The sequence below is a fragment of the Populus trichocarpa genome, chromosome 15 (assembly GCF_000002775.5).
Source record: "Populus trichocarpa isolate Nisqually-1 chromosome 15, P.trichocarpa_v4.1, whole genome shotgun sequence".
Classification (NCBI taxonomy): domain Eukaryota; kingdom Viridiplantae; phylum Streptophyta; class Magnoliopsida; order Malpighiales; family Salicaceae; genus Populus; species Populus trichocarpa.
In genome coordinates, this window is record NC_037299.2 from 860,078 (window position 1) to 884,257 (window position 24,180).

Genomic DNA, 24,180 nt, shown 5'->3' on the forward strand with positions numbered 1-24,180 from the left:
AACTCAAGGGTAATTTCTGTATTTGACATGTTTCAATAAAAGAAAACGACAGAGAAGCCTCTCAACATACGCATATTTTTCCCTTCTCAGGGACATGGTTGTATCTTCACTGTTTATTTTATAAAAAAAAATAAAAGAAACCTCAAACCCAAAGATTGTTAGACTGAAGGCACGTGGGTATGGCAACCCCACATGATATTTACAATTTTAATTGTTTCAATAAAAGAAAAAAATGGAGAAGCCCTCAACACATGCATATTCACCCCTTCAGAGGCATGGTTGTATCTTCACTGTTTATTTTTTAAAAAAGAAAAAAGAAACCTCTAACCCAAAGGTTAAAATTTTATGCCTTGAAAGGCAAATCAATATCTATATTGTAGCCCAAAAAACTTGAACGGACCATTTTGTCCGCAATCATTCTTTCAATACCAAATGTATTTCTAGAAAAGACAATCATACCCCCAATGCATGCTTAGCAAATTTTTTTGGCAATGACAATTTCATCATTACATTGCTCCAATCCACAATAATTCGTGTCTGGATGAACAGTAAAATGATGAATAGTAGCACACTAAACTCCTTTTGTATTTGTTGTAATGTTATCTTCACAATCTCGGCAAGAATTGCAATTAAAATGGTGTTTGAGAGTATAGTAGTGATTATTTTTTAAAGTATTTTTTGTTTAGAAGTGCATCAAAATAATATTTTTTATTTTTTTTATATCAGCACTTCAAAACGATCTAAAAGTATAAAAAATTAATTTTAAATAAAAAAATAAATTTTAATAAATTTTTGTTTGAACCTCACTCCCAAATAGATAATAAAACTATGATTGAAACCATGATTTTGAACTATATTACTAGAACATTAAATTATTTGAGGTGAAATCACATAAGCCTTGAATCTGAAATATGTTTAATAACGATATAATATACAATAAATGGTTTACCCAGTTAATTATGGGAATCGAGTCCTGCTTAAGTTAGCTGATCCCTAAAATTAAAACAAAATGCAGGAACAATAGATGTGTCCAAACAACAAAAAATGAGGAAAGAAAAAAAAACTGTTATTAACTGAGTTGATATTAGGAGAAGAAGGCAGTGATTATGACTGGGGTGATGGTTTATTTTAAAAAATATTTTTTATTTAAAAATATATTAAAATAATATATTTTTTATTTTTTAAAATTTATTTTTTACATCAATATGTTAAAAAAATTTAAAAATATAAAAATAATACAAACATGATTAAAAAAAAAACAAAAACCTCGAATTCAAACTAGGGAAAAAAAGAACAAACACAACGAGACAGAGGGGTCAACATTGCCGACCATAGAAAGGCAAGCAGCTCCCTCACAATCTTGTGACCTGCGTTGGATTTCGAGTATGTTTGGAAACGCGGTTCAATCCGTGTTTTTAAAAAATTAAAATTTTTTTTTTGTTTTTTGTTAAAATTTAATATGATTTGTACATTTTAAATCGTTTTGATATGCTAATATCAAAAATAATTTTTAAAAAATAAAAAAATATTATAAACATGTATTTTAATATAAAAATTATTTAAAAAATACTCGTAATTACACTGCCAAACAAGCTAAGTTCTGGATTGAAGAAGATGATCAGGAATGGAAGTGAAAAGGAGACAGACACCTACACGTCATTTTCTTGCTGGAAATTAATGATTGTCGGAACCCCATACGGTCCATGGCTATGGCTACAGATTCTATACATGGGGTTGCCCCCACGATCATAGCCATACATGCCTATGGGTAATTAAAGGCAAAAGAATCTTGATTATTATATTTTTGTGCTCAATCATGAAGTATCCGATGATCAAAACTTAAATTAAATATCTTCTCTTTTTTTTATTGAATTTTTTAATGTTAACTTGGTTAGGTTTGAATAAGCTAACTAGATTATAATTTATTTATGAGCCGACAAGTAATCTAAATTAAAATAAAATTTAAATTTAATTATAAATTATAAATTTTTCATATCAATTCAAAAATCTAAATTTAATTAAAAATTATAAGTTTTTCATATCAATCCATCTGGTTTTTATTATCAGTTGAGTGTAATACTTTTAATATAAATTTTTTTTAGTCAACTCTAGAGTCTTTATCATCAACCAAATTATGCCAACCATTTACATAATCTGTCTTTATATTATTTTAAAATAAAAAATAAATAAAAGAATATATCTTCTTCTTCTTTTTATATCGAGTATCTCTATTTTTTTTATTATAAAATTGTTATGCCCTAGATTATGTTATTACCATGAATAATAAATGAGCAACAAGACAAGACCGTACATGGTGGGTCCAATATTATAGAAATGAACCCAAAATCAAGCATTAAAAGATGGGACCTGGCAACCCTTCATTGGCCAATTCAAGATATACTCACCACACATCGAGGGATTTGATTGAGGATTTAACATCAATGGAGGTCCTAATCTACACCATCAGGCAACAAAAAGAGCTCCATGGCTTTTAAGAAAAATACACGTGGAGCATGGACAGTGAACCAGCGCTTTTCACTTTGGCTGTAGGAATCTGTCGTGTCTTTATTTCTTTTCCTTTTATAAACCTTAATTTTGGTCCGTAAGTTATTGTCCAGCTCCCAATTTCGTCCCAATACAAGACATTTTCTCAAATCGATCCTTCTCTATCCATACCCGTTAATATAGTACAGCCTTCGAGGGATTTTAATGAAAAATATTGACGTGTATGGACAAAAGTAGGACTCCGTCAATAAAATATCTAAAAAATAAGGAATTCAATTGATATATTATATTTTAGAAGAAAATGGGAAAAAAATTAATATATTACGCTTCGATTTAAAATATATTAAAAAGTGGAGAAAGTCCTTTTCAATTAATAGTTTTTGAAGAATTTTTGAAAAATAGGTGAAGGGAAAATGTTTTCTAATAAAAAAAAGTGTTTTTATTTCTTAAAATTGTGGAAATATTTCACATTTCCAGTAAATAAATAGAAATTATTTATTTAGGGTTACAATTGTTTTTTCTTTTTTGTCACCTGTGAGACATCTTTTAGAATAAAACTCTTTTTGCCTGAATTACCTAAATTCTGTCGTATTTGGTTTTCACGCGCTTGTATCTCGCGTGAGAAAACTCGCGGACATTCATTATAGGCTTTTGTTTAATTCTCTGCAGCTAGAACACCGTAATTGGATGTTCTCCCTGGCCAGTGACAGGCAAGGTGTTCAACTTAAATTATGTTTTTTATAAGTTTTTTTTTAACTGTTTTTTAAATGAAAAACAATTATGAATAATATTGTATTCTTATTTTATACACAAAATTTTTTAGAAATGCAAAACATTAAAATTATTTTTTATATATGTTTATATTTGATTAGTGTCATAAACTCATTTGTCTTGTTAAAAATCCAATATAAAATATTTTTCTGGATTTATAAATGTTTAGTGTCATTGATTTATTTGTTTTATTAGTAATATAGAATTTTAATTTTTAATTAAAAAAATTTCAAGATAATTTTTATACTTAGAATTAAATAAAATTAATATTTTATACTTAGATTATCACATATGCAAATGATTGTTGAAAATTACGGTTTCAATTTCTTATGAAAAATCATTGTAATCTTGACATATGTTTTTATTTTTTGGGTGGAAAAATTATTCTTCATTTTCTATAAAATAAACATATTTTCTAATTTTTTATTCAAACAAAAAAATAATTTTATATTACTGAATAAACTATAATTTTATCTTTTTTTTCAATAACTTTAATTTAATTACATATCCAACTTTAAATCACATGTTTTATTTATAATCAAGTGGATATTGGTTAGCTATTTGGCTCATAGTTAAGCTGGAGGTTTCTTTTCTTTTTATCAGTTCATAAGTTTTTTAAACTAATACCAGTTTACATGTATGTGATACATTGAATGTCGAGTTAATTTTTTTTAATATAATATAAAATATTGAAGTCTTAGAAAACTTTTTAATATTTTTATTAAACTTGATTTAACGAATTAATCTTGAAATCTTCTAATTTTACCATTTATCTAGTTTAAAATTACTCAGTGGAGATATTGTCCATACATGATCTAACTACTTAACCGGATCAAAAACATTTTCATTGACTGATAAAAAAAATACAAGGATGAAATTGAAAAAAAAAATATAATGAAATTGACATAAAAACCTTCCGATTCAACTTTTTATTTAGCCTAGTTTTAAAATTAAATCGTATAAAAGTTACTCCAACATGATCAAATTGACTTGGTTAGTTTAAAAACAACCTAGTCAACCGTGAAAAAAAATCTAGAAAAAAATTTGAGAAAAAAAATATCAAAACTGGTAGGGAAAAAACCTCTTACTTAACTTTGATTTGAAATTAAATCGTGTGAGGGTTGTTTTAATGTGATTCGGTTGACTTAACTGATCTGAAAACAACTTAAGAGTTCTCTTAATTAAAAAAAAAGAAACAAAGTTAAAATAAAAGGAGGGATTGAAAAAAAATATATAATTAAAAAAGAAAAAAAAGGAGTTCATGTAAAACTCTCTCTGCCACTATTTTTTTTTTCCACTCTGTATCCTAACAATGGATTGTGTAAATTCATCTGAATTTTTATTTCAGTGCCTTTGTAGTCAATTCATCTTTTTAAAGAGTGTGTTGATATAATTCATGAATTTACCTTTCCATGAGATTAATGTGCCAAATCATGTTTTATTCATCATTCCAAACATTATTACAATCATTTCCATGCACATGATCTAACAATTTCCCCCCACCTCCATCATGATTCACTAAAATATAAGTTATAAATCCCAATCCCATCTTGACTTAATAAATTGATTAGATATTGATTTAAAATAATTTTTATTTTAAATTATTTTAAATATTATTTTAATTAAAATTGAATGATTCAATGAATTAAACTATGATTCAGTTGATCCAAAGTATAACTTGATTATGTAAATTCTAAGAAATTAAAAAAAATAAAAAGATATTATTTTAAATAAAAATAATTAATTCATGTTGATCTAATAATCTAATAACTCAAACTATTAAAAAAAATGAGGAATTTTATAATGTCAAGGTAGTAAATAATAACATTTCATTAAAATTTTTGAGATTTATTTAAAAAAATAGATAAAATTATGTGAAAAAAACTCTAAATAAAAAATTCTTATTATTATTTTTTTCCGGAACACTCGTGCTTTGATCACTCACTAAACACAACGCGCTTTCATTAACGCGTGTAATAAACAAAAAATTTAAAACCTTGTTTCACCATAATTTATATCCATATCGAGAATTCAACTGAATGGATTTCAGGTTCCAAATTTCCTCAAGAAAAAAAAAGAAGGAATTTCCCTTTTTAATAGATCTCTTCTTCTCTGTAACTTAAAAAGAGAGAATCCAATTCCGCTAGGAATTCAAGATTCACAATCTAAGTAGCACTTTGATGTTTCCCAGGAATCAGAATCTTTAAAATCTCTCTTTTGGGTTCACTTTCATGGCTGATGAAATCATTTCTCTTTTGAGGTAAATATTATAATTCGATTCCTCTTTTTGAAAAGTTTTTCTTAGCTGAAAAGTTTTGATTTTGATGATGGTGATCGAGGCAGTTTAGTAGCATGTGATTGGATCCACTTGATTGTTGCTCTTGATAGTGAAGTAATCAGTGAAGTTTCTTAGCAGGTAATTGTCATTTGGATTAATGATTTTTATTTGTGTCTTTTAATTATTTTTGTTTTTTTTTCTCTGTTTGTGGCTGCTGAGAAATTCAAGAAAAAATAAGTGGGAAATGAGAAAAAAAAATGGAACTTTGACTAATGCTGATTAATTCTAAACTGGGTTTTGCTTTATTTTTCACTTTGATTAGTGAGAAAATGGGGGTAAAGATTAAGAGGTGATGAAGTTTGCTACTTTACAGTTAATGCTGTTTTGTTTGAATAAAAAAGTTTCACCTTTTAATCTCAGTTAATTTGTTTCAGAAACTTGATTTATGTTAGCCAGTTCATTTTTTTTCTTTTAAATTTTGAAGTAACAAAAAAAATATTTAATTGGTTTTTTGAATTTTTTTTGGGTGGTTTAGGTTCATGCTGCCTTGCCATTTAGTAGATAGAAGTGTAGTTCATTTGTAATGCAATCAGTTGATGAGAACGAGAGCGAGAACAAGAAATTGAAGCGTTTGAGATCATTAAGTAACAATATGCCTTTGACTGACAACACCACCCCACAAAATGTTGAGGACAGCATTCTTTTTCCTATTGAAGAGATAGTGCAATCACCGTTGCCTGGATATGTGGCGCCGACTTCGATAGGTTTTAGTGCTGATGATAGTTTAGTTACTTGCTTATTTAGTCCTGATCACACCTTGAGTAGGAAGGTTTTTGCTTTTGATCTCAAGAATGGCAAGCAAGAATTGTTTTTTGGTCCCCCTGATGGCGGACTCGATGAGAGTAATATATCAGCGGAAGAGAAGCTGCGGAGGGAGAGGTTGAGAGAACGTGGGCTGGGAGTGACACGGTATGAATGGGTGAAGACAGGCTTGAAGAAGAAAGCAATTATGGTGCCATTGCCTGCAGGGGTTTGTTCACTCACTTCTTTTACTTATCACTGTATATGATTCCCAGTAATTATTTTTTAAAGTTTAAACAGTTAATGTCACTGTCCGCTTTCTAATCCTTGCAGTTTGGTAGCTGGGAACCTTTTATTTTAATCTGTTTACTGTAAAGTACATTGTACATAGATTTTCCTTTAGGTTTGAATTTTGAAGTAATGGAGAAGTGTTCTAATTGAACTTGTGGAGTTGGTAAATTGCTCTATGATTTTTGAATTCAAGAAAAATAATTTCTTTTATGGGGTCCCACTTTAAATCCCTGGGATCACATAACACTGCAATTTCTTATTTCATTGGGAAACCTCGTATGATCATATTACTCTCATGCTATAGAATTCTCTTGTTTCTACGTCAAACACATTTGTACTTTTTGCTAGGTTGTCTAATTCATGTTTATATAGTTGCCAGAAGTATCTCTTATGTTACTTTTGCAATATGGTGGAATCGAATGCAGTTAAGTCAGTTCAATTAACTTGATTTTTTAAACTGCATGATAATTTTTAGTGCTTTGTACATATGGATCAGGAGCAATTTGTAAATATAATAGCCTAATATATTTACATGCAAAGCCACAAGTTGAAATCAGTCAGCTCTGCTGATGATATTACCTTTTCTGTATTTACAGATTTATTTACAGGAACTCTACTCTCCCAAACCCGAGCTCAAGCTTCCTAGCTCCTCATTATCACCTATTATCGATCCGCATATCTCTCCTGACGGTACCATGCTTGCTTATGTACGGGACAGTGAGCTGCATGTTCTAAATTTCTTGTTCAATGAGTCCAAACAATTAACACATGGTGCTCAGGGAAATACAGTGGTAAGTTTCAAATTATTGGTATCTGCTGGAGGTTGGATAATTTATGATTTTATCGATGACGTGTGTTAACTATTGGAACTATGGATCCTGTCCATAGAGTAATATCTGATGTTATGAGCTATCAATATCATTATGATTACATGTATCCATCAGTCTTTATTTACCGAATCACCGATCTATCTAAATCCTATTGATGAACTTCTCTTCAACTGTTTGTGGCATATATTTGATTCTAATTACACAATAATTATCACTCATTGTACCCTATGAATTTGAATTTCCAACATGTAGGATCTGCTCCATGCATTTCCCCCTACATCACTATCTAGTGCCGTATCCGCCACTAAACCATTGTTAATTAACTCCTTTCTTTCCAATTTGACCCATCAGATATTTGGACAGAATAGAAACTGTCAGTTTTCTCAGTATTGGTTTGCTTGACTTTCTCTCTACAGCAGAATTAAAAATGCACAGGAATTGAGAGAGTTTTAATTGTACTCTTTTTACCTGGCTTTGTTCATAGATTTTCGCTTACCCAAAATCATCTATTTTAAATGCTACATTTATGGTGTATTATTCTGACAGCTTTTTATCATGCTCAAACTCAAAACAAGGCCACCATCATAAGCTAGAAATGTTGATAAGTTAACCTGTGAAATAATACAATAATATTTGGTTTTGGTAATCGATAATTATTTGATTGTTTTATTTTCATTTGTTCTGCATCATTTTTCTGAACTGAATATGACATTGTTTTTTTTTTTTCTTACTTCACAGACTCATGGCATTGCTGAATATATAGCTCAGGTGAGAACTTCATCCTTACTCTTGGCTTGTCATCTCCACACATATGTTAACTTAGACACTGCTGGTTTGCAAATACTTTTACTTTTCAGCAGAACTTAAATTACTTATTTTCAGCTGCTAGGTTGATTTTACAATGGTATTGGATTCTGTGGGTTCTATTTCTAAGTGAGTACAATTGAACTTTTTACCTGAGGTTTTTAATTTATTGATTGCAGGAGGAAATGGACCGGAAGAATGGTTACTGGTGGTCACTTGACAGCCAATTTATTGCATTTACACAAGTTGATTCATCTGAGATACCTCTTTTTAGAATTATGCACCAAGGCAAAAGCTCTGTTGGTTCAGAAGCACAGGAAGACCATCCTTATCCCTTTGCAGGAGCTTCAAATGTCAAAGTTCACCTCGGGGTAGTTTCTGTTCATGGTGGTTCTGTAACTTGGTTGGATCTTCTCTGTGGAGGAACAGAAAAACCAGATAACGAGGATGAATATTTGGCCAGAATCAATTGGATGCATGGAAATATTCTCATAGCTCAAGTTTTGAACAGGTCTCATTCAAAATTAAAACTTATTAAGTTTGATATCAAGGCGGGGAGAAAAGAAGTCATATATGTGGAAGAACAATTCCCATGGATTAATTTACATGACTGCTTCACTCCTCTGGACAAAGGAATCACTAAATATTCTGAAGGATTCATTTGGGCGAGTGAAAAGACAGGATTTAGACATTTGTATCTGCATGATGCAAATGGGACATGCTTAGGACCAATTACTGAAGGTGACTGGATGGTTGAGCAAATTGCTGGTGTAAATGAGGCTGCTGGAATGATATATTTTACTGCAACTCGAGATGGGCCATTGGAATCGCATCTTTATCGTGCTAAACTGTTCCCAGATGAAAAAAACGCCTTGCAGGCTCCAGTGAGATTAACAAATGGTAAGGGGAAACACTCGGTTGTGCTTGATCACCACTTGCAGAATTTTGTTGATATCCACGATTCCCTCGATTGTCCCCCTAGAGTTTTGCTCTGCTCCTTGATCGATGGAAGAGAAATTATGCCTCTGTTTGAACAGGCTTTCACCATTCCAAGATTTAAAAGGCTGGAACTTGAGCCTCCAAAGATAGTTCAGATACAGGCAAACGATGGGACCATATTGTATGGGGCTTTATATGAGCCTGACCCAACTAGATTTGGACCGCCACCATACAAAACCTTGATCAGTGTGTATGGTGGCCCCAGTGTACAGTATGTATGTGATTCTTGGATAAGTACAGTTGACATGAGAGCACAATATCTTCGGAGCAAAGGCATCTTAGTGTGGAAGGTTAGTGTTTTAAACATAGACGTATTGGCTGTGTACTTGATTTGATTTTGATTTTATTGTTTTTGGCTCCTCATCTAGTCAGACTAATTAGGATATTTGTTACTTTCTTACCTAAAATCACATAAATGGTTCAATTCTGCTGTTTGTATCCATAGATAGTTGCCTGTTCGAATCCCCAGCTTAAGCATGCTCCCAATTTGTGATATTTGCTGCTCGTTTTGCTGAATGGAAGCTCACATTTTTGTAATGCATGTGCTTAAGATAGATGTTACTTAGATGTTGAATTCATTCAGTCACCAAAATTTAGGAGATGGAATGTTGTCAAATCTGAAACTGGTGGTGGTTAATGTTTCAATAGTCATGCACAGAAACTTAACAAGTCTGGAAGTTGAGCTTGAAAAAGACTGGGAACTGTCATTTTATTGGTGTAGATACTTGTTAACTTGGAGACATCTCGTAGGTCAACATTTTACAACCACTAGCTTATAGATTAGTTGCTTAATGGGTGATAACAAAAACAAAAAAAGTTTATGCCTCACATTAACATCTTAAATATTTCTTAAGTGAAGAAAGTTTGTTACCTGAATCGTCTTTCTTTCACCCTTGACAGTTGGATAACAGAGGAAGTGCTCGTCGTGGGCTAAAGTTTGAAGGTGCTCTGAAAGGAAATCCCGGCCGCTTTGATGCTGAGGATCAGCTTACTGGAGCTGAATGGCTCATTAAACAAGGACTGGCAAAAGCTGGTCATATTGGGTTGTATGGATGGAGTTATGGGGGATATATGTCAGCTATGATCTTGGCAAGGTTCCCTGATGTCTTCTGTTGTGCAGTCTCTGGTGCACCTGTAACCTCCTGGGATGGATATGACACATTTTATACTGAGAAATACATGGGATTGCCTTATGAGAATCCAACAGGCTATGAGTACGGCTCTGTGATGCATCATGTGCACAAGTTAAAAGGGAGGTTGTTACTGGTGCATGGGATGATTGATGAAAATGTGCATTTTAGACACACTGCAAGGCTTGTCAATGCACTCGTGGCAGCTGGAAAACCCTATGAACTATTAATTTTTCCAGACGAACGACACATGCCCCGTCGGCATACAGACCGAATTTACATGGAAGAGAGAATTTGGGAGTTCTTCGAGAGAAATCTGTGAAGTAATTTTTGTTTATAGATTCATGTTGTCGCAGAGAAAATTCTGCATCTTTTTTCTTCAATATTTCTTGCATATCATAAAATCAAGGAGTCCTTCCCTTTTCAACATCAACTTTCACTGCATAATGTTTTGATATTGCCTTCTGTACTGTGCATTTTCTTTTTATTCAATGAGCCTCGTTTCAAATTGATTACTATCTGCATATTCAGCTGACTTGAAGTCATGGATAGCAATATCTGCTTCCCTAGCTGTTTACACTAAAATTCGAGCCCTTTGTTCTCCTTCGTGTAAAGATGCAACCCATTAGCTCCAGTGATACAAGGGGACCGAATAATCTATTAACCTTGAATATTCTTAGATTGTACAAAAATCGAAAGAGTAATTAAGTTCTTATTGTACGAAAAATGGATGGCTCGGCCTTTCTTCACTGCGGCAGCCTCTGAAACAACGGATTTTCAACAACAGATTAAATCTAAAAATTAAGGTGACACATCCAAAGTCGAACAGGCAAGCCCAGATGCTATCCTGTGTCTACCAGGCAGATAGTGAAATAGCAAAAATCAAGTTTTCACAGCTTTGTCCCGGGATAGTGTATTTTAAGCATCTTCATGGAGATCCAAGCAATTGCTCGCCCAATTCCACAAGTCCCCCGAAGCCCTTCTCATCTTTACTGTTTCCAACCGTTGGTCCAACACCATATCATTGCTCCAGCAGACAGAAGCAGTAACGTTTCCCCTCCATCAAGGGTTCTGCTCCTGCATTTCAACGAAATTTGATGAGGAATCCATTTCGATCGGGACATGTAATCAATTCCACTATAGGTTCTCGCGGCATTTTGCATTGCATTAAACTTGATCGTCTCTGCTGTGACACAGAGTATGTTTTGTGGATCCTGCTACTAGAGAGTTCAACCATGTCAGCTGGCTATGGACATTCATTCTGAAGCGTTTCGATATAACAGTACGATAAAGGCTTCTTTTCCTTGCAATTGATACAGGATCCAAGTGATTAATTGTTTTCTATTTTTTATTATCTTAATATTATCTTTATTTATTATTATTATTAACAAATCACGTATAAATGTAAGATACTGCAACATCATTGACAGTTCAAAGACGAATCCATTTTTAGAAATCATTGAATCCCATCATTATTATTATTATGATATATTATAATTTTCTTGAAATATAAAAATTTAATAACTCTTTGTGGTATCTCTCATTCCTCCTCAAATAAATTCTTCGTTTTGGTTCTTAATAAAGGAAGGATCTTATGTTGCCTTGAGTGGCACGCTAATCCTTTGAATCGCACCAGTGATCAGATATGGCGAATGATAGGTTTGTACTCTCCTAATGATCAGTGTTTCGATGTTACTGGGATCAATGACTTCGTGCTTGTTTTGTATTGCGGTTATAACTGTGTTTGATTTGAAAAATATTAAATTAATATTATTTTAGAGTTTTTTTAATAAATTTAGTGTGTTAGTTTGAAAAATAAAAAAAATTATTCTAATATATTTTAAAATAAAAAATAAAATCTACGTATCCTGATAAAAAAAACACAAATTTACTAATCCCGATGTACCGTTTTTCGATTTGTGGGCTATGATTCATGAATGAGGCTGGAAGCAGTGTTCATAATAAGGAGAATTGGACAAAATTGTTTAATATGATACGGTTTGTTAGAAAATATTCTTAAAATTGTTTTTTAAAATATTTTTTATGTTAAAATATATTAAAATAATATATTTTTATTTTTAAAAAAATTATTTTAAATATCAGCGCATTAAAACGATCCAAAACATATAAAAAATTTAATTTTTAACAAAGAAAAATTAAACTTTTTAAGAATACGAGTTGACCTACATTTCTAACAGGTTCTATAAATTATGAAGATTACAAGGTTGGTTTTTTGGGTTTTTTAGGACATGATTCGGTTTATCGAATTGCTTAGAATATTTTCTAAATGTTTTGAATTAAAAATTAGTTAAAAAATCAGTTTTCAAGTCAAAGAAACTTTGACCTCTCGATTTGTTATTTCTTAATTCTTAATACCTAGCATAGAATGATAGTAGGACGACTAGCTTACATAAAAATATCAACTGATAAACTCAATAAATAGCTTGGAGGAAAAAAAGAAATATTATTTTTTAGATTCATTTAAGGAGAAAATAAATGCATGAACAAGGCGGTTATAAATCTTAAAGGGTTAGGTCTGGCGATTAATTTTTTTTTTGAGAGTGTATTTGTTTTTGAGTTTTAATTTATTTTTTAAAGTATTTTTTATTTAAAAAATATTAAATTAATGTTTTTAAGTGTTTTTAGATATTTTTAATATGCTGATATTAACAATAAAAAAATCTAAAAAATATTATTTTTATTTTTCTTTCTTGATAAATAAAACCCACATTCTCTTCTAAATATAGATTTTCCGTGTTTCCAATGACCAGCAAAAAGGAAAAATATTAGAGTAGAATTGTTTTTTATTAAAAAAAAAAGATAGCTCCAAATCCCGAAGATTTGTCAACAAAATCATTAAAATATAATAAAATCCTGCTTCTCTATTATAAAACCCTAGGCCTCTTGCCCTCCCTATATTTTTCCCTTGAGCGATTGTTCCCACCGGCTCTAACTCCAAAACCATGGCGGCTAGCATCTGCTCCTCCTTCAACAATGACATGGTCATAGATATTCTTTCCAGACTACCGGTCAAAACCCTCCTTCGTTTCAAATCTGTTTCTAAACCCATGCTCTCCGTCATCACCAACCCTAGATTTATCACCTCCCATCTACACCAATCCACCAAAAACTCCTCCCTCGTATTTCATTTTTCTCACGATGAGTTCCCCATATCAATGCTCTACTACACTGAACCTACCACTCTCCGTGTCGTGCATATACCACCATCTATGAAGGATCATTCTCTCAAACCACGTATACGTATTAAGGGTTCCTGTGGCGGTTTGCTATTCATGGAAATCTATTTTGGTTGCTGTATGTTTCATTATGGTTTTTGGAATCCTGCTACCAGACAGTTCAAGAAAGTTACAGGGCCCCAGCAGTGTATAAATCTTCTTGCTGAAGGGTTTGGCTATGGCAGCAAGATTAATGACTATAAGTTAGTCAGAATTGGGTATTTCTTGCACCCTCGCACTCTAATAACTCGTTACGATCGAAGGCGAGTGGATTCTGTTGTTCGAGCTTTGGTGTTCTCTTGGAAAACAGATTCTTGGAGAACAGTTGAAGATGGTGCGCTGCTTGGCGGTCGCTTTAGCGATGCTGTTGCTGTGAAGGGTGACTTGTATTGGAAGGTAAGTGGAGTAGAAAATTTGGCCAACGAAGGAGTCCTTGCATTTGATTCTGACACTGATATGTTTAGAAGGATAGAGCTGCCGGGTTTGAATCAATCGAGTCCGAACTATTCAATGACAATCACTGGATTCAAGGATTCTCTCGGACTCTTTGTATTTCTCGAAGGTAGTTCAAACTCAAGTTTTGATCTATGGGTGCTGAATGAGAGTAGAATGGGTGGTAATATCAAGAGCTGGAGTAAGTTGCTTACTGTTGGGTCAATGTCAAGAATTGGATGGCCAATATCGGCATGGAGAGGCAAAATAATCCTGAAGAGTCCGAATGAAAAAGATGGTTTTTTCTTGTATGATCCAATTAGCCAAGAAGTCATTGATGTTCCAATATCAAGTTCTGGAGCTTATGATTATGCGGAGACTCTAGCTTCAGTTGATGGAACATCCAATCTTATGCTGGAGGATGCCCCTCTCTGAGTTTGTGATGCAGATTACAATATTTTGTGATGCAGGCTTCCTATAAGGGGAAGGTAGGTCAAGGGCCTAGCCTTGCATGCATCAACGCTAAGGTATCTCTCTTTTTCTATATTTTCCCTCGATTTTGCCTAGAAAGAAAAACCCTCCATCTGTAGAGATTAATTCTGCTGATATCTGTGATCAGTGGAAATTGATAGTTCCACTTGGAATTCGTAGCCAATGTGATGGATTCTGCACTATTTTCTTGGTTTGCTAAAGTACTTTTAAATCTTAAATTTCAACTACAATGTTTTTTTCTCAATAAAAGTCATTTTTGAATCAGTTTATATATATGTGTGTGAATTGAGACACCGTCCACTATCATGATTAACTCTTGACACGCAAGCAATTCTTTTGAGATTTTACCTAGCTAGTGATATCATGACATGCCTATAAAGAAAGAACTTTAATATTTTTCCAAAAATAAGATAAATAAATATGGAATAAATGATTATAACAATATTATTTCATTTAGAAACATAATAATTAAGCCTAATTAAACAAATTAAAATAGCTAATAACGGAATTAGGGAATTTTTTTTACCCTAGGCCTCTTCTTTTCCTTTCGAACTAAAAGGAAAAAATAAAAACAAAATCATCTTAATCAACCCTTTAATATTTATATATATATATAAAGAAACTTGAAGTCGGTTCCTCATTGCTAGGTCGGCAAATATAGCATTTATAAAATCTTAGTTGAGCCCTAGGGTACATAAATTCTGGCCCTTCAATCCTACATCTATTGCCTCCTCTTTCCCATGAAATCCTCTGGAAATCAATCCTAGCAAACGCCATGGAAAAAGGAAAAAAGTAATGGTTGTTCATCATCTCTTGCCGTAAGATACGTAAATTTATATATATACGATCGCATTCTCTCAAGATTGCCTGTCAAGTCCTTAATCAGATTCGAGTCTGTATCCAGACACTGGCTTTCTCTCATCACGAAACCTAAATTTATAATCGCCCATCAAGACCTTTCCACCAAACGCCCCTCTCTTTTATATTCACTGATTCCCATAAGAATTTATCCCCTCGAATATCGTTTCTCCGCCGTACACAGAAACCATAACTTCCCATCCTGTTCGAATTCCACGATGCATGAAGGACAGTGCCGCATTCAGAGAAAAAATTACTTGACAAATCCATAGCAGGTTCTTGTGGCGGTTTGATTTGTATAAAACTTTTATGCTACAAGGACTTGGAGTATGTGCTGTGGAATCCTGCTACCAGATGGATCAAGCGAATCAAATTGCCCCAGCAGGCGCGTGCGTATTTTGTCAGAAGGGTTTGGGTGTAGTAGTGAGATAAATGATTATAAGATGGTGAGAATTGGTCTTTTCTATCGTTTTCCGAGTTCTGATTCTGATGATGATTCTGGTGATAGGAGGGAACGAAGGAGGCTGGATCCTGTTATTTGAACTCTAGTGTTCTATTGGAGAACATATTCCTGGAGAGTAGTTGAGGATTGGGGGTTGGGTTAGTAATGTATTCTTAAAATCTAAGATATGTAAATATTATGTTATTTAGTGTTTGAAATAATGATTAATTATTATATTTAGATATTTTCTTTTTAGACTAAGGCAACTAAGGTTTATGGTAAAAATTTGAGTACTTCAAAAACATTTTTAATGTGAAAGATTTAAAAACCCTATAATAATAAAATTAATATATTTATGAGAAAGACAATAAATAACTTAAAAAAATTTTAAATTCAAGAAAAAAAGATATTTGTTCTTGAGTTTTAAGATGATTAATGCTCTAAAATCTATATAAGTTTATCTTAAGAGATAAAAAATCTTGAACCCTTACCTAAATGATTCAGGGCATCGACGACATCAATGAGGGATAAATATCTCATTAATATCATTAATGAGATAATAAATATGGCAGGTCTCTTAATAAATTTTATATATACTTATGAGTATTGAAAAATCATTATATCAAATATGAATGACTCACATAATTATCTTAGATTGAGAGGCACGGCGGTTTATCATGTCTTCAATATTTTTAATTTGATCAAGTATATAGCATTAAAATTTAGTAATGGTTAAATTCAAATGCTTTGGGTCAATCATGTTTGACTGATTGCTATGTCTAGCTAGGTTCTTTAGGTTTGACAAGTTTTCAAGATATATTTTATCCTAAACTTGGCTAACTGTCATGCCTAAATCATTTGAATCTGACATGTTTTTCAAACCTACGCTACTTTTTGGATCTGAAATGTTTGTCAAACCTATTTTGTTTTTAAGATTTTTTCTATTTATAAAAAATCTATAACAAAAAATATTTACTTATGAGTACGCAATGTTCTTTTAGCGATCAAGTGTCTTTAAAGGGTGATATACAGGGGCGGAGCAAGAAAAAAAAATTAGAAGGGGCCAAGAAAAAATTTTAGTTACTTTTATTAAATATTTACAAGGGAGGGGCATTTCCTTGCAGGGGTCGGGGCCCCTGCCAACCCCCCCTCCCTCCGCCACTAGTGATATATATTAGATGGCATGGAATTTAATTCTCGTCTAGGCAGAAGGTTGATAAGAAGTTTATCCTTGTGTTTAATTTATAAACCAAACAAAACCATATTATTATTATTATTATTATTATTATAGATGTTTATATTGAAAAAAAAGAAGAGTAAAAGCTTGCCTCTTATGTTAATTGCTTAACATGCTAGTTAATTCACCATCTTCCCTTTTCTTGTAAAGTAATCATTAATAGTTACTAAGTAATCTAAAATTCCCCACCTTAGAGCAAACCGTTTAATCTCTAATGCCCCATTAATTTCTTAGCAGTTATAATTAGTGCATCCCAAATGTTTTGACACCAAAGTTTTATCAATTATATAATTTCACAAACTATATAATATACATTACAAGAGAAGAAGTGTATCAACCACATCTTAAATATATATAATTTGATTCCATATTTTTTTCCGCTTAATTATGAAAAAAATAATTTAAACTCAAGATATTTTTTAAAATTTTCATGATTGATATGTTCTTTAATTATGAAAAAAAATATCTAAACTCGAGAGATTTAATGCCTGTTTAATATTATAATGATTTTTATTTTTCAAAATATTTTTGGTATGAAATATAAAAGGCAACAAGTTTTATCCTAAATAGCACCGCCCTTTATCATTCTTGGTAATGTAATTATGATATTACGATAACAAAAAGTCCGTTGACCAAAACAAATGACTTCTCCGAAGATAGCTAATACAGTCATAACTCTGAGGTGGCAAGTTTTCATTGGGTAATCGACGTGTAAGCCGTATACTTTATACACTAGATATGACTGTTTGTGTCAATCCGCTAAAAAAATCTTGGACACCAAGTTGGATTCAAAGAGACGCCATTTGCCGTCAAGTTTAACGGTGTGGGTCCTTACCTTCAATATCAGCCAGGCTCCAACGTTTGCCTAGTTAATTACCATAATAGCCTTCGTTATTGAGTAGAAAATTCAAAATTGTTCTCTTGAACCATGCAGGGACGAGTAATTAAATGCTCTACTCAATGGTTTGGTTTTGAAGTCCACTAGCTTTGAATTACCTGTAAATTTCTTATATGAAAAAAAATAAATAATGGAGATGGGTTTAGTATAATTATAATATCCAATTCAAAGCTTGAGTTAAAATTATTTAAAGAAAAATAAAATAATACATTTTAGAGTTTTCTTTTAAATAATATTGTTTTAATTAAAAAACAGGTTTGAAGTAAAACATGTTCCAAACTAAGATGGTTTATTGAAGTATGATATCAGTATATTAAAATGATGTGAAAAAATAAAAAATTAATTTTAAATAATAATTTTTAAAATTTTCTTTGAGTGTATTTGGAAGTGTAGTTGTGATTGATTTTTAAAGTGCTTTTCACTCAGAAACGTATTAAAATATTTTTTTATTTTTTAAAAATTATTTTTAACATCAGCACATCAAAATGATCTAAAAACATTAAAAAAAAATTAATTTGAAGCCAAGAAAAAAAATAAATAAAATTTAATTTTTTTAAAAAACACTTTTGAAACGCAAAAACAAATAGACAACAAAGAAAAAGATTTGAAATCTTATTTAATTTTTTTTATTTTAGAAGAGACTAAACGATTAAGTGTTTGTCTTGTAAGAATTTAATCAATCCTTAATCTCACTATTAATTGACTAATATGCAAACTAAGTTAACTAACTAAGATTTTTATAAATTTAAAATTTATTTATTTATATAATAAGTTTCTTATGATAGCAAAAACAAATCCTAAATTAATTTATTTATAAATTCATTTCACGGATGAGATATATTTCAAGTAAATTCTTTAATAAAATAACTTATTTCATATATTTTGCAGATAATAAAAAGTAAAATAACCTATAAACACAGAAAAAAAAACAATCAAAAGTATTTTATTGGCCGATTCATTTTCTTATTATCACCACTCCTAACTTATTTTTTTTAGTTGGAATTAATCTCTTCAATCAAATCCTTTTTACCGACCATAATCCAAAATTAAAACCATCATGAATTCTAGGAGGCAAATTCCAGCTAATCAAATTTAAAAAATAAAGTACAAATTAATTACATTTAATTTAAAACGTTAACTCCGTTAACTCCCTTAAACTTTCGTCACAAGCCAACGTCTTCAATATAAATAACTTACACAGCTCCAAACATTGTTCACCTCTCTCTCTAGAAAGTTTCTGAAGAACGAAAGCACAGAGAGCAAATTAATTGAAAGGAAAAAAGGAGGATTTAATTTTCAAAATCAAGAGACGAGAAAATGACGCGAAAAAAATTCAAAAAAATTAAATTTCTCCTTTTCTCCTTCCTCTGATCCTCGTCATTTCACCTTCGATTTCAGCTTCTTCAGGTAATAATTTTTTGAATTTCTTATTTGATTTTTGGATTTTTTTTTTATGAATTTCGATTCGATTTTTGTAGGTTTATTAGGTTTTTTTTGGTTACTGAGAAAGTGTGAAGAAAATGAACGAATTAGGAATGGAAAATGAGTTCTGAACTGATCTTGTTATGTTATGATCGTGTTTTGAATTATCTGTTTGGTTACTGAGAAAATGCAAGTGAAAGAAATTAAAGAAACTCGAATATCAAGATTTGAGAAATTTAACTAATTCATCCACATTTGACTGTTTAGGTTATTAGGAAATTGAGAAAAGAAAGATTTTTTTTTTGTTCTTTTGTTTAATATTTTATTTTGATTGCTAAGGTTATTCTTTGATTCATGATTCAAAAATTAGGAAATTGAGAAACTAAAGATTCATTTTATATATATAGGATTTGATATTGCTATTTGAATGGAGCTAAGTAGTTAGGGTTTTTAGGATTTGATGAGGATATAAGATTTTTTAGTTTCTGATTGGAGATATTGTTGTTTCTTGCAGAGATACATTGGAGCGATTGGTGAAAGTTTTGATCTTTCATAGGAAAAAGAATCCTGTGATAGGTCCACCCTATCAAAACCTTTTGCGTGAATACTTTTGGAGTGTTTCTTTGGGTTTTGATGCGTGTCTGCCCAGATTTTAGTGGAAACATGGGGGGTTTTGGTTCTTGGATTTGCACTTGGTTTGGACGTTTTGAATGAATTTGGGGTTTCTTATAGAATTTAGGATTTTGGTGCTTTATATTAGTGTAAGAAGCCAGGATTTAGATTGATAAGATTAACAATGTCGATGGCTAGTGTAGCTCTTAGTCCTGTGCATGATGAGTCTTTAGATTCTCATCGCAATTTCCCTTGGCTGTGTGGTCTGCGCTCTAGTGACTCTATTGGAATTTTTCTTGTTGTTGGGAGATCAATCATTCCATTGCAAGTTATGGAGTCAGATTCGATTGCTTCGGTGAAGCTGAGGATTCAAGCTTCCCAAGGTTTTTTTGTGAAGAAGCAAAAATTGGTTTTTGAGGGGAGGGAACTAGCACGGGGCAATTCTCAAGTGAGAGATTATGGTGTTGCAGATGGAAAAGTACTGCATTTGGTGGTCAGGCTTTCGAATCTCCAAGCTATAACAGTTGGGACTGTTTGTGGGAAAGTGTACAAGTTTCGTGTTGATAGGGGTAGAAGTGTGGGCTATGTTAAGAAGCAGATAGCTAAGAGAGGGAAAGGTTTAGCTCTTGTTGATCAAGAACTGGTATGTGATGGTGAGGAGCTTGAAGACCAGAGGCTCATTACTGATATTTGCAAAGGTAATGATGCTGTGATTCACCTGCTTATCCGCAAATCAGCCAAATTAAGGGGAAAACCTGTTGAGAAAGATTTTGAATTGTCTATTGAGGCATTGGATTTGAATGAGAAGAAAGCTGACTCTGTAGGAGAGCACCAACAGGGTGCTTTATCTATGGGATATAGGGTTATAGAGAGGAAACCACTATTACGAGAATTCCTTCTGGAACCTCTAATTGTCAATTCCAAAATCCAACTGCCATTAGTTATCAGAGAGCTATTCAAGTCTACTTTCAATGGGCTGGATAGGGGCAATGAACCAATTCGATCTTCTGAGGGATCTGGGGGAGCTTATTTCATGCAAGATTCATCTGGTCAGAAATATGTTTCTATCTTTAAACCAATTGATGAGGAGCCAATGGCTGTAAATAATCCTCAGGGGCTACCCTTGTCAATTGATGGTGAGGGATTGAAGAAAGGCACAAGAGTAGGAGAAGGTGCACTGCGGGAAGTTGCAGCTTACATCTTGGATCATCCAAAGAGTGGACCACGCACATTTTCTGGTGAGGAGAGAGGCTTTGCTGGGGTTCCACCCACAGCAATGGTCAAGTGCCTCCACAGAGGATTCAATCATCCCGATGGTTATGAATTTGATTCCAAGAATATCAAAATTGGTTCATTGCAGATGTTCATGGAGAATAATGGAAGTTGTGAAGATAGGGGCCCTAGTTCTTTCCCTGTTGCTGAGGTGCACAAAATCTCTGTGTTGGACATTAGATTGGCTAATGCAGATAGGCATGCTGGGAACATATTGGTCAGTAAAGATAGTGAACATGGCCAGATTGTGCTTATTCCAATTGATCATGGCTACTGCTTTCCTACAAATGTAAGTTTTACCTTTCTGCCTGTCTTCTTGTTTTTAACTGTTTCATTCTGTTTTGCCACTTTATGTTATTGTTGATGTGCGTTGGTGTTAATTCTGCTTCTCTTGATTTCTTGTGTGCACTGTGCATTTTTAACAGCCTTCAGCACTCGTTGATTTTTAGGGAACATATGCTTGTGATACTTTTCATGTTTTTTTTCTCATAAATTGTCTTCTCATGTAAATTCCTGCAGTTTCCATTTAACAATTTACTTGCGCATCTACCATTTTTTATCTTGTAACTCTTGTCTTCTTTAGGGCTTCTGACTGTTGAGGAATGAACTAGTTGCAAACTACATTAATTCATCACTATTGTTCCTCTATGACTTGCTTTTCAAATTTGGGCATCGCTTGGCCAAAAGTTTATTGATCAGATTTTCTTTTTAAGAAAGATAAACTGCTTAGTTTGTCAGATGTACTGCCTGGCATGCTTTCCGCACTCTAATATCTCAACTTAATTGTTAGTGCTTTCAAGTTCATTTTTATTACTTCTCAAATTTGCTTCATTTCACTGCAGTTTGAGGATTGCACATTTGACTGGCTTTACTGGCCTCAAGCTCAACAACCGTACTCTCATGACACTGTTGAGTACATCAAAGCTCTGGATGCTGAGCAGGATATTGCACTTCTCAGGTTTCACGGGTGGGACATGCCACCTGAGTGTGCTCGCACCCTCTGTATCTCCACAATGCTCCTGAAGAAAGGAGCAGAGAGAGGTCTTACTCCCTTTGCCATTGGAAGCATCATGTGCAGGGAAACACTGAGGAAGGAATCTGTGATTGAGCAGATTGTGCAAGAAGCTCAGGATGCTGTTCTCCCAGGAAGCGGTGAGGCTACCTTCCTTGAAGCTGTATCACTAATCATGGATCGTCATCTTGATAAGCTGTCCTCGTGAGTCCAGAGCATAACTTGTAGATATGTTACTTATGTGCATTAGCTATCATGCCCATGCATGGAGTATGAATGATGGGACTTTATCCATATTTTACTGGTCTTTGGTTCTGCGCAAACCGCGACTGGTTGCCGGAACTTGCGGGCCCCATCATGTTGTTCATGCACCTGATCTTGTGCAGCAACCCTCTTCTCTTGTGCTTGTCCTTTACCCCCTCCATTGATTGAAAATAGCTCCCAACAACAATTCACCTTTAAAATGTGTTTTTTTTATAATTTCATTTCACCTCTAAAATGTGTCGTATTGGGTTATTATCACTTCAGGCACGGACTCTTTCAGTAAATGGGTGGGTAGCACAAGAATGGGTAGATTGTTCAAGGATAATGGGCAACTTGACAGGATAAGACCATCCAATCACAGCTGGCCTGGCACAGCGTGCAGGTTTGTTGACTCAAGTCAAAACAACACAAAGCCAAAAACCTACTCAGCACTCTTGACATGAATGCTATCTGTCCAGTTTTAACATAACATTATTTTCATCGTTGTCTACCCTTTTCAGAAGGTAGATATGAAGGCGGTATAGGAAAATCTCACTTCGATCGAGTACATATAGGAGCAAAATCCAGAGATGAGTTAGGTTTCAAGGATTGAACAAAAAAAGAGAGAGAAAAGGTGAGAGAGTTCAAAGACTTGGAAGGTCTTCTGTTCTTTTGCATGTGAAACAAGATAACACGGCGGGTCATTGCAAGAACTAATGAAAGGGGAAAGTCTGAAGACTTAAAAAGTTATTGAATGACTTGATATGGTACAAGGAGTAGGTCATGGGTTGGGTAAGTAATAATTTGAATAAATCAAAATGTGATGTCATTTTAGTTTTTTTTTTATAAGTTAAAGTGATTTTTGTTTTATTTTTTCTCCAGTCATGCGTGGATTAACTTGTTTAATCGTGTGAGTTTAATTGAATTAGTGATAAAAGAGTTAAATTTTTAACAAACAATGTTTTTAAACACACTTAAAGATGAGATGGGACTAAACTAGTCTATAAGAGGTATGCATAAATCTAATCATGGAATTGAACTTGATATAGTTTTATTTTTCTAACTTGTGCACGCTAAACACCAATATAAGAGTAGTTGTGTTAGTTCATGGTCATAGTTGTCAAATTTGGGTTGAGATTTTATTTGGTTTAATTACGGGGTCCAACTTGAATTAATAATATTTTTTAAAAAAACAACATTTCTATTTTTTTTAATTTCTTTCTTGAAGTTGTCCGGGTGGAATTTCACTCGAGTTTGGCTAGACTTGCATAAACATCACATATAACCGAGTCAACCTATTGGACCGAGTCCGAACCGGTTCGAATAACCCATTGGATCGAACCGGTTCAAAGGAAAAGTAGATAATACTTTGATTTAATTTGCATGTTGTTTGTACAATCTGAGGGTTTAAGAATCCCTCAAGCTGTGAGTATATCAGAACAGTTTCATAGTTGTTCTATGCCTGTAGAGTTTTCTCCTATTTAGTGCGTTAGTCGGGTCACAAAATCCAAATAGTGTCACGAAGAAAAGCAAGAACAACAGGATGGTATCTCTCTTAAGAGCCAAGACAGGAAAGGCAAACAAAAGAAATAAAAAAACAAAGGAAATGGGCCAT

General features: G+C 32.8%; 3 protein-coding genes across 5 annotated transcripts; all 3 read left to right on the forward strand.

Moving 5' to 3' along the window:
- The first annotated feature begins 5,294 nt into the window (after positions 1 to 5,294).
- Positions 5,295 to 10,919, forward strand: LOC7475191 (uncharacterized). Of its 3 annotated transcripts, XM_024586574.2 has the most exons (7): positions 5,295 to 5,536; positions 5,620 to 5,692; positions 6,090 to 6,584; positions 7,243 to 7,437; positions 8,215 to 8,244; positions 8,460 to 9,569; positions 10,180 to 10,919. In XM_024586574.2, exons 3-7 carry the CDS (start codon positions 6,138 to 6,140, stop codon positions 10,729 to 10,731), a joined length of 2,334 nt encoding a protein of 777 aa, XP_024442342.1. In that variant the 5' UTR covers positions 5,295 to 5,536; positions 5,620 to 5,692; positions 6,090 to 6,137; the 3' UTR covers positions 10,732 to 10,919. The 3 variants fall into 3 exon arrangements, with proteins under 3 accessions (XP_024442342.1, XP_002321410.2, XP_024442343.1); XM_002321374.4 differs by having other exon boundaries at positions 5,295 to 5,692; XM_024586575.2 differs by lacking the exon at positions 5,620 to 5,692.
- A 2,385-nt stretch (positions 10,920 to 13,304) lies between these two features.
- Positions 13,305 to 14,833, forward strand: LOC7475192 (putative F-box protein At1g32420). The gene has a single exon (XM_002321375.2). The coding sequence runs from the start codon at positions 13,373 to 13,375 to the stop codon at positions 14,510 to 14,512; it is 1,140 nt and encodes a 379-aa protein (XP_002321411.2). The 5' UTR covers positions 13,305 to 13,372; the 3' UTR covers positions 14,513 to 14,833.
- A 4,373-nt stretch (positions 14,834 to 19,206) lies between these two features.
- On the forward strand, positions 19,207 to 22,786 carry LOC7475194 (phosphatidylinositol 4-kinase gamma 3). The gene is made up of 3 exons (XM_002321377.4): positions 19,207 to 19,411; positions 19,941 to 21,599; positions 22,153 to 22,786. The coding sequence occupies exons 2-3, from the start codon at positions 20,223 to 20,225 to the stop codon at positions 22,528 to 22,530; spliced, it is 1,755 nt and encodes a 584-aa protein (XP_002321413.2). The 5' UTR covers positions 19,207 to 19,411; positions 19,941 to 20,222; the 3' UTR covers positions 22,531 to 22,786.
- Positions 22,787 to 24,180: the final 1,394 nt, after the last annotated feature.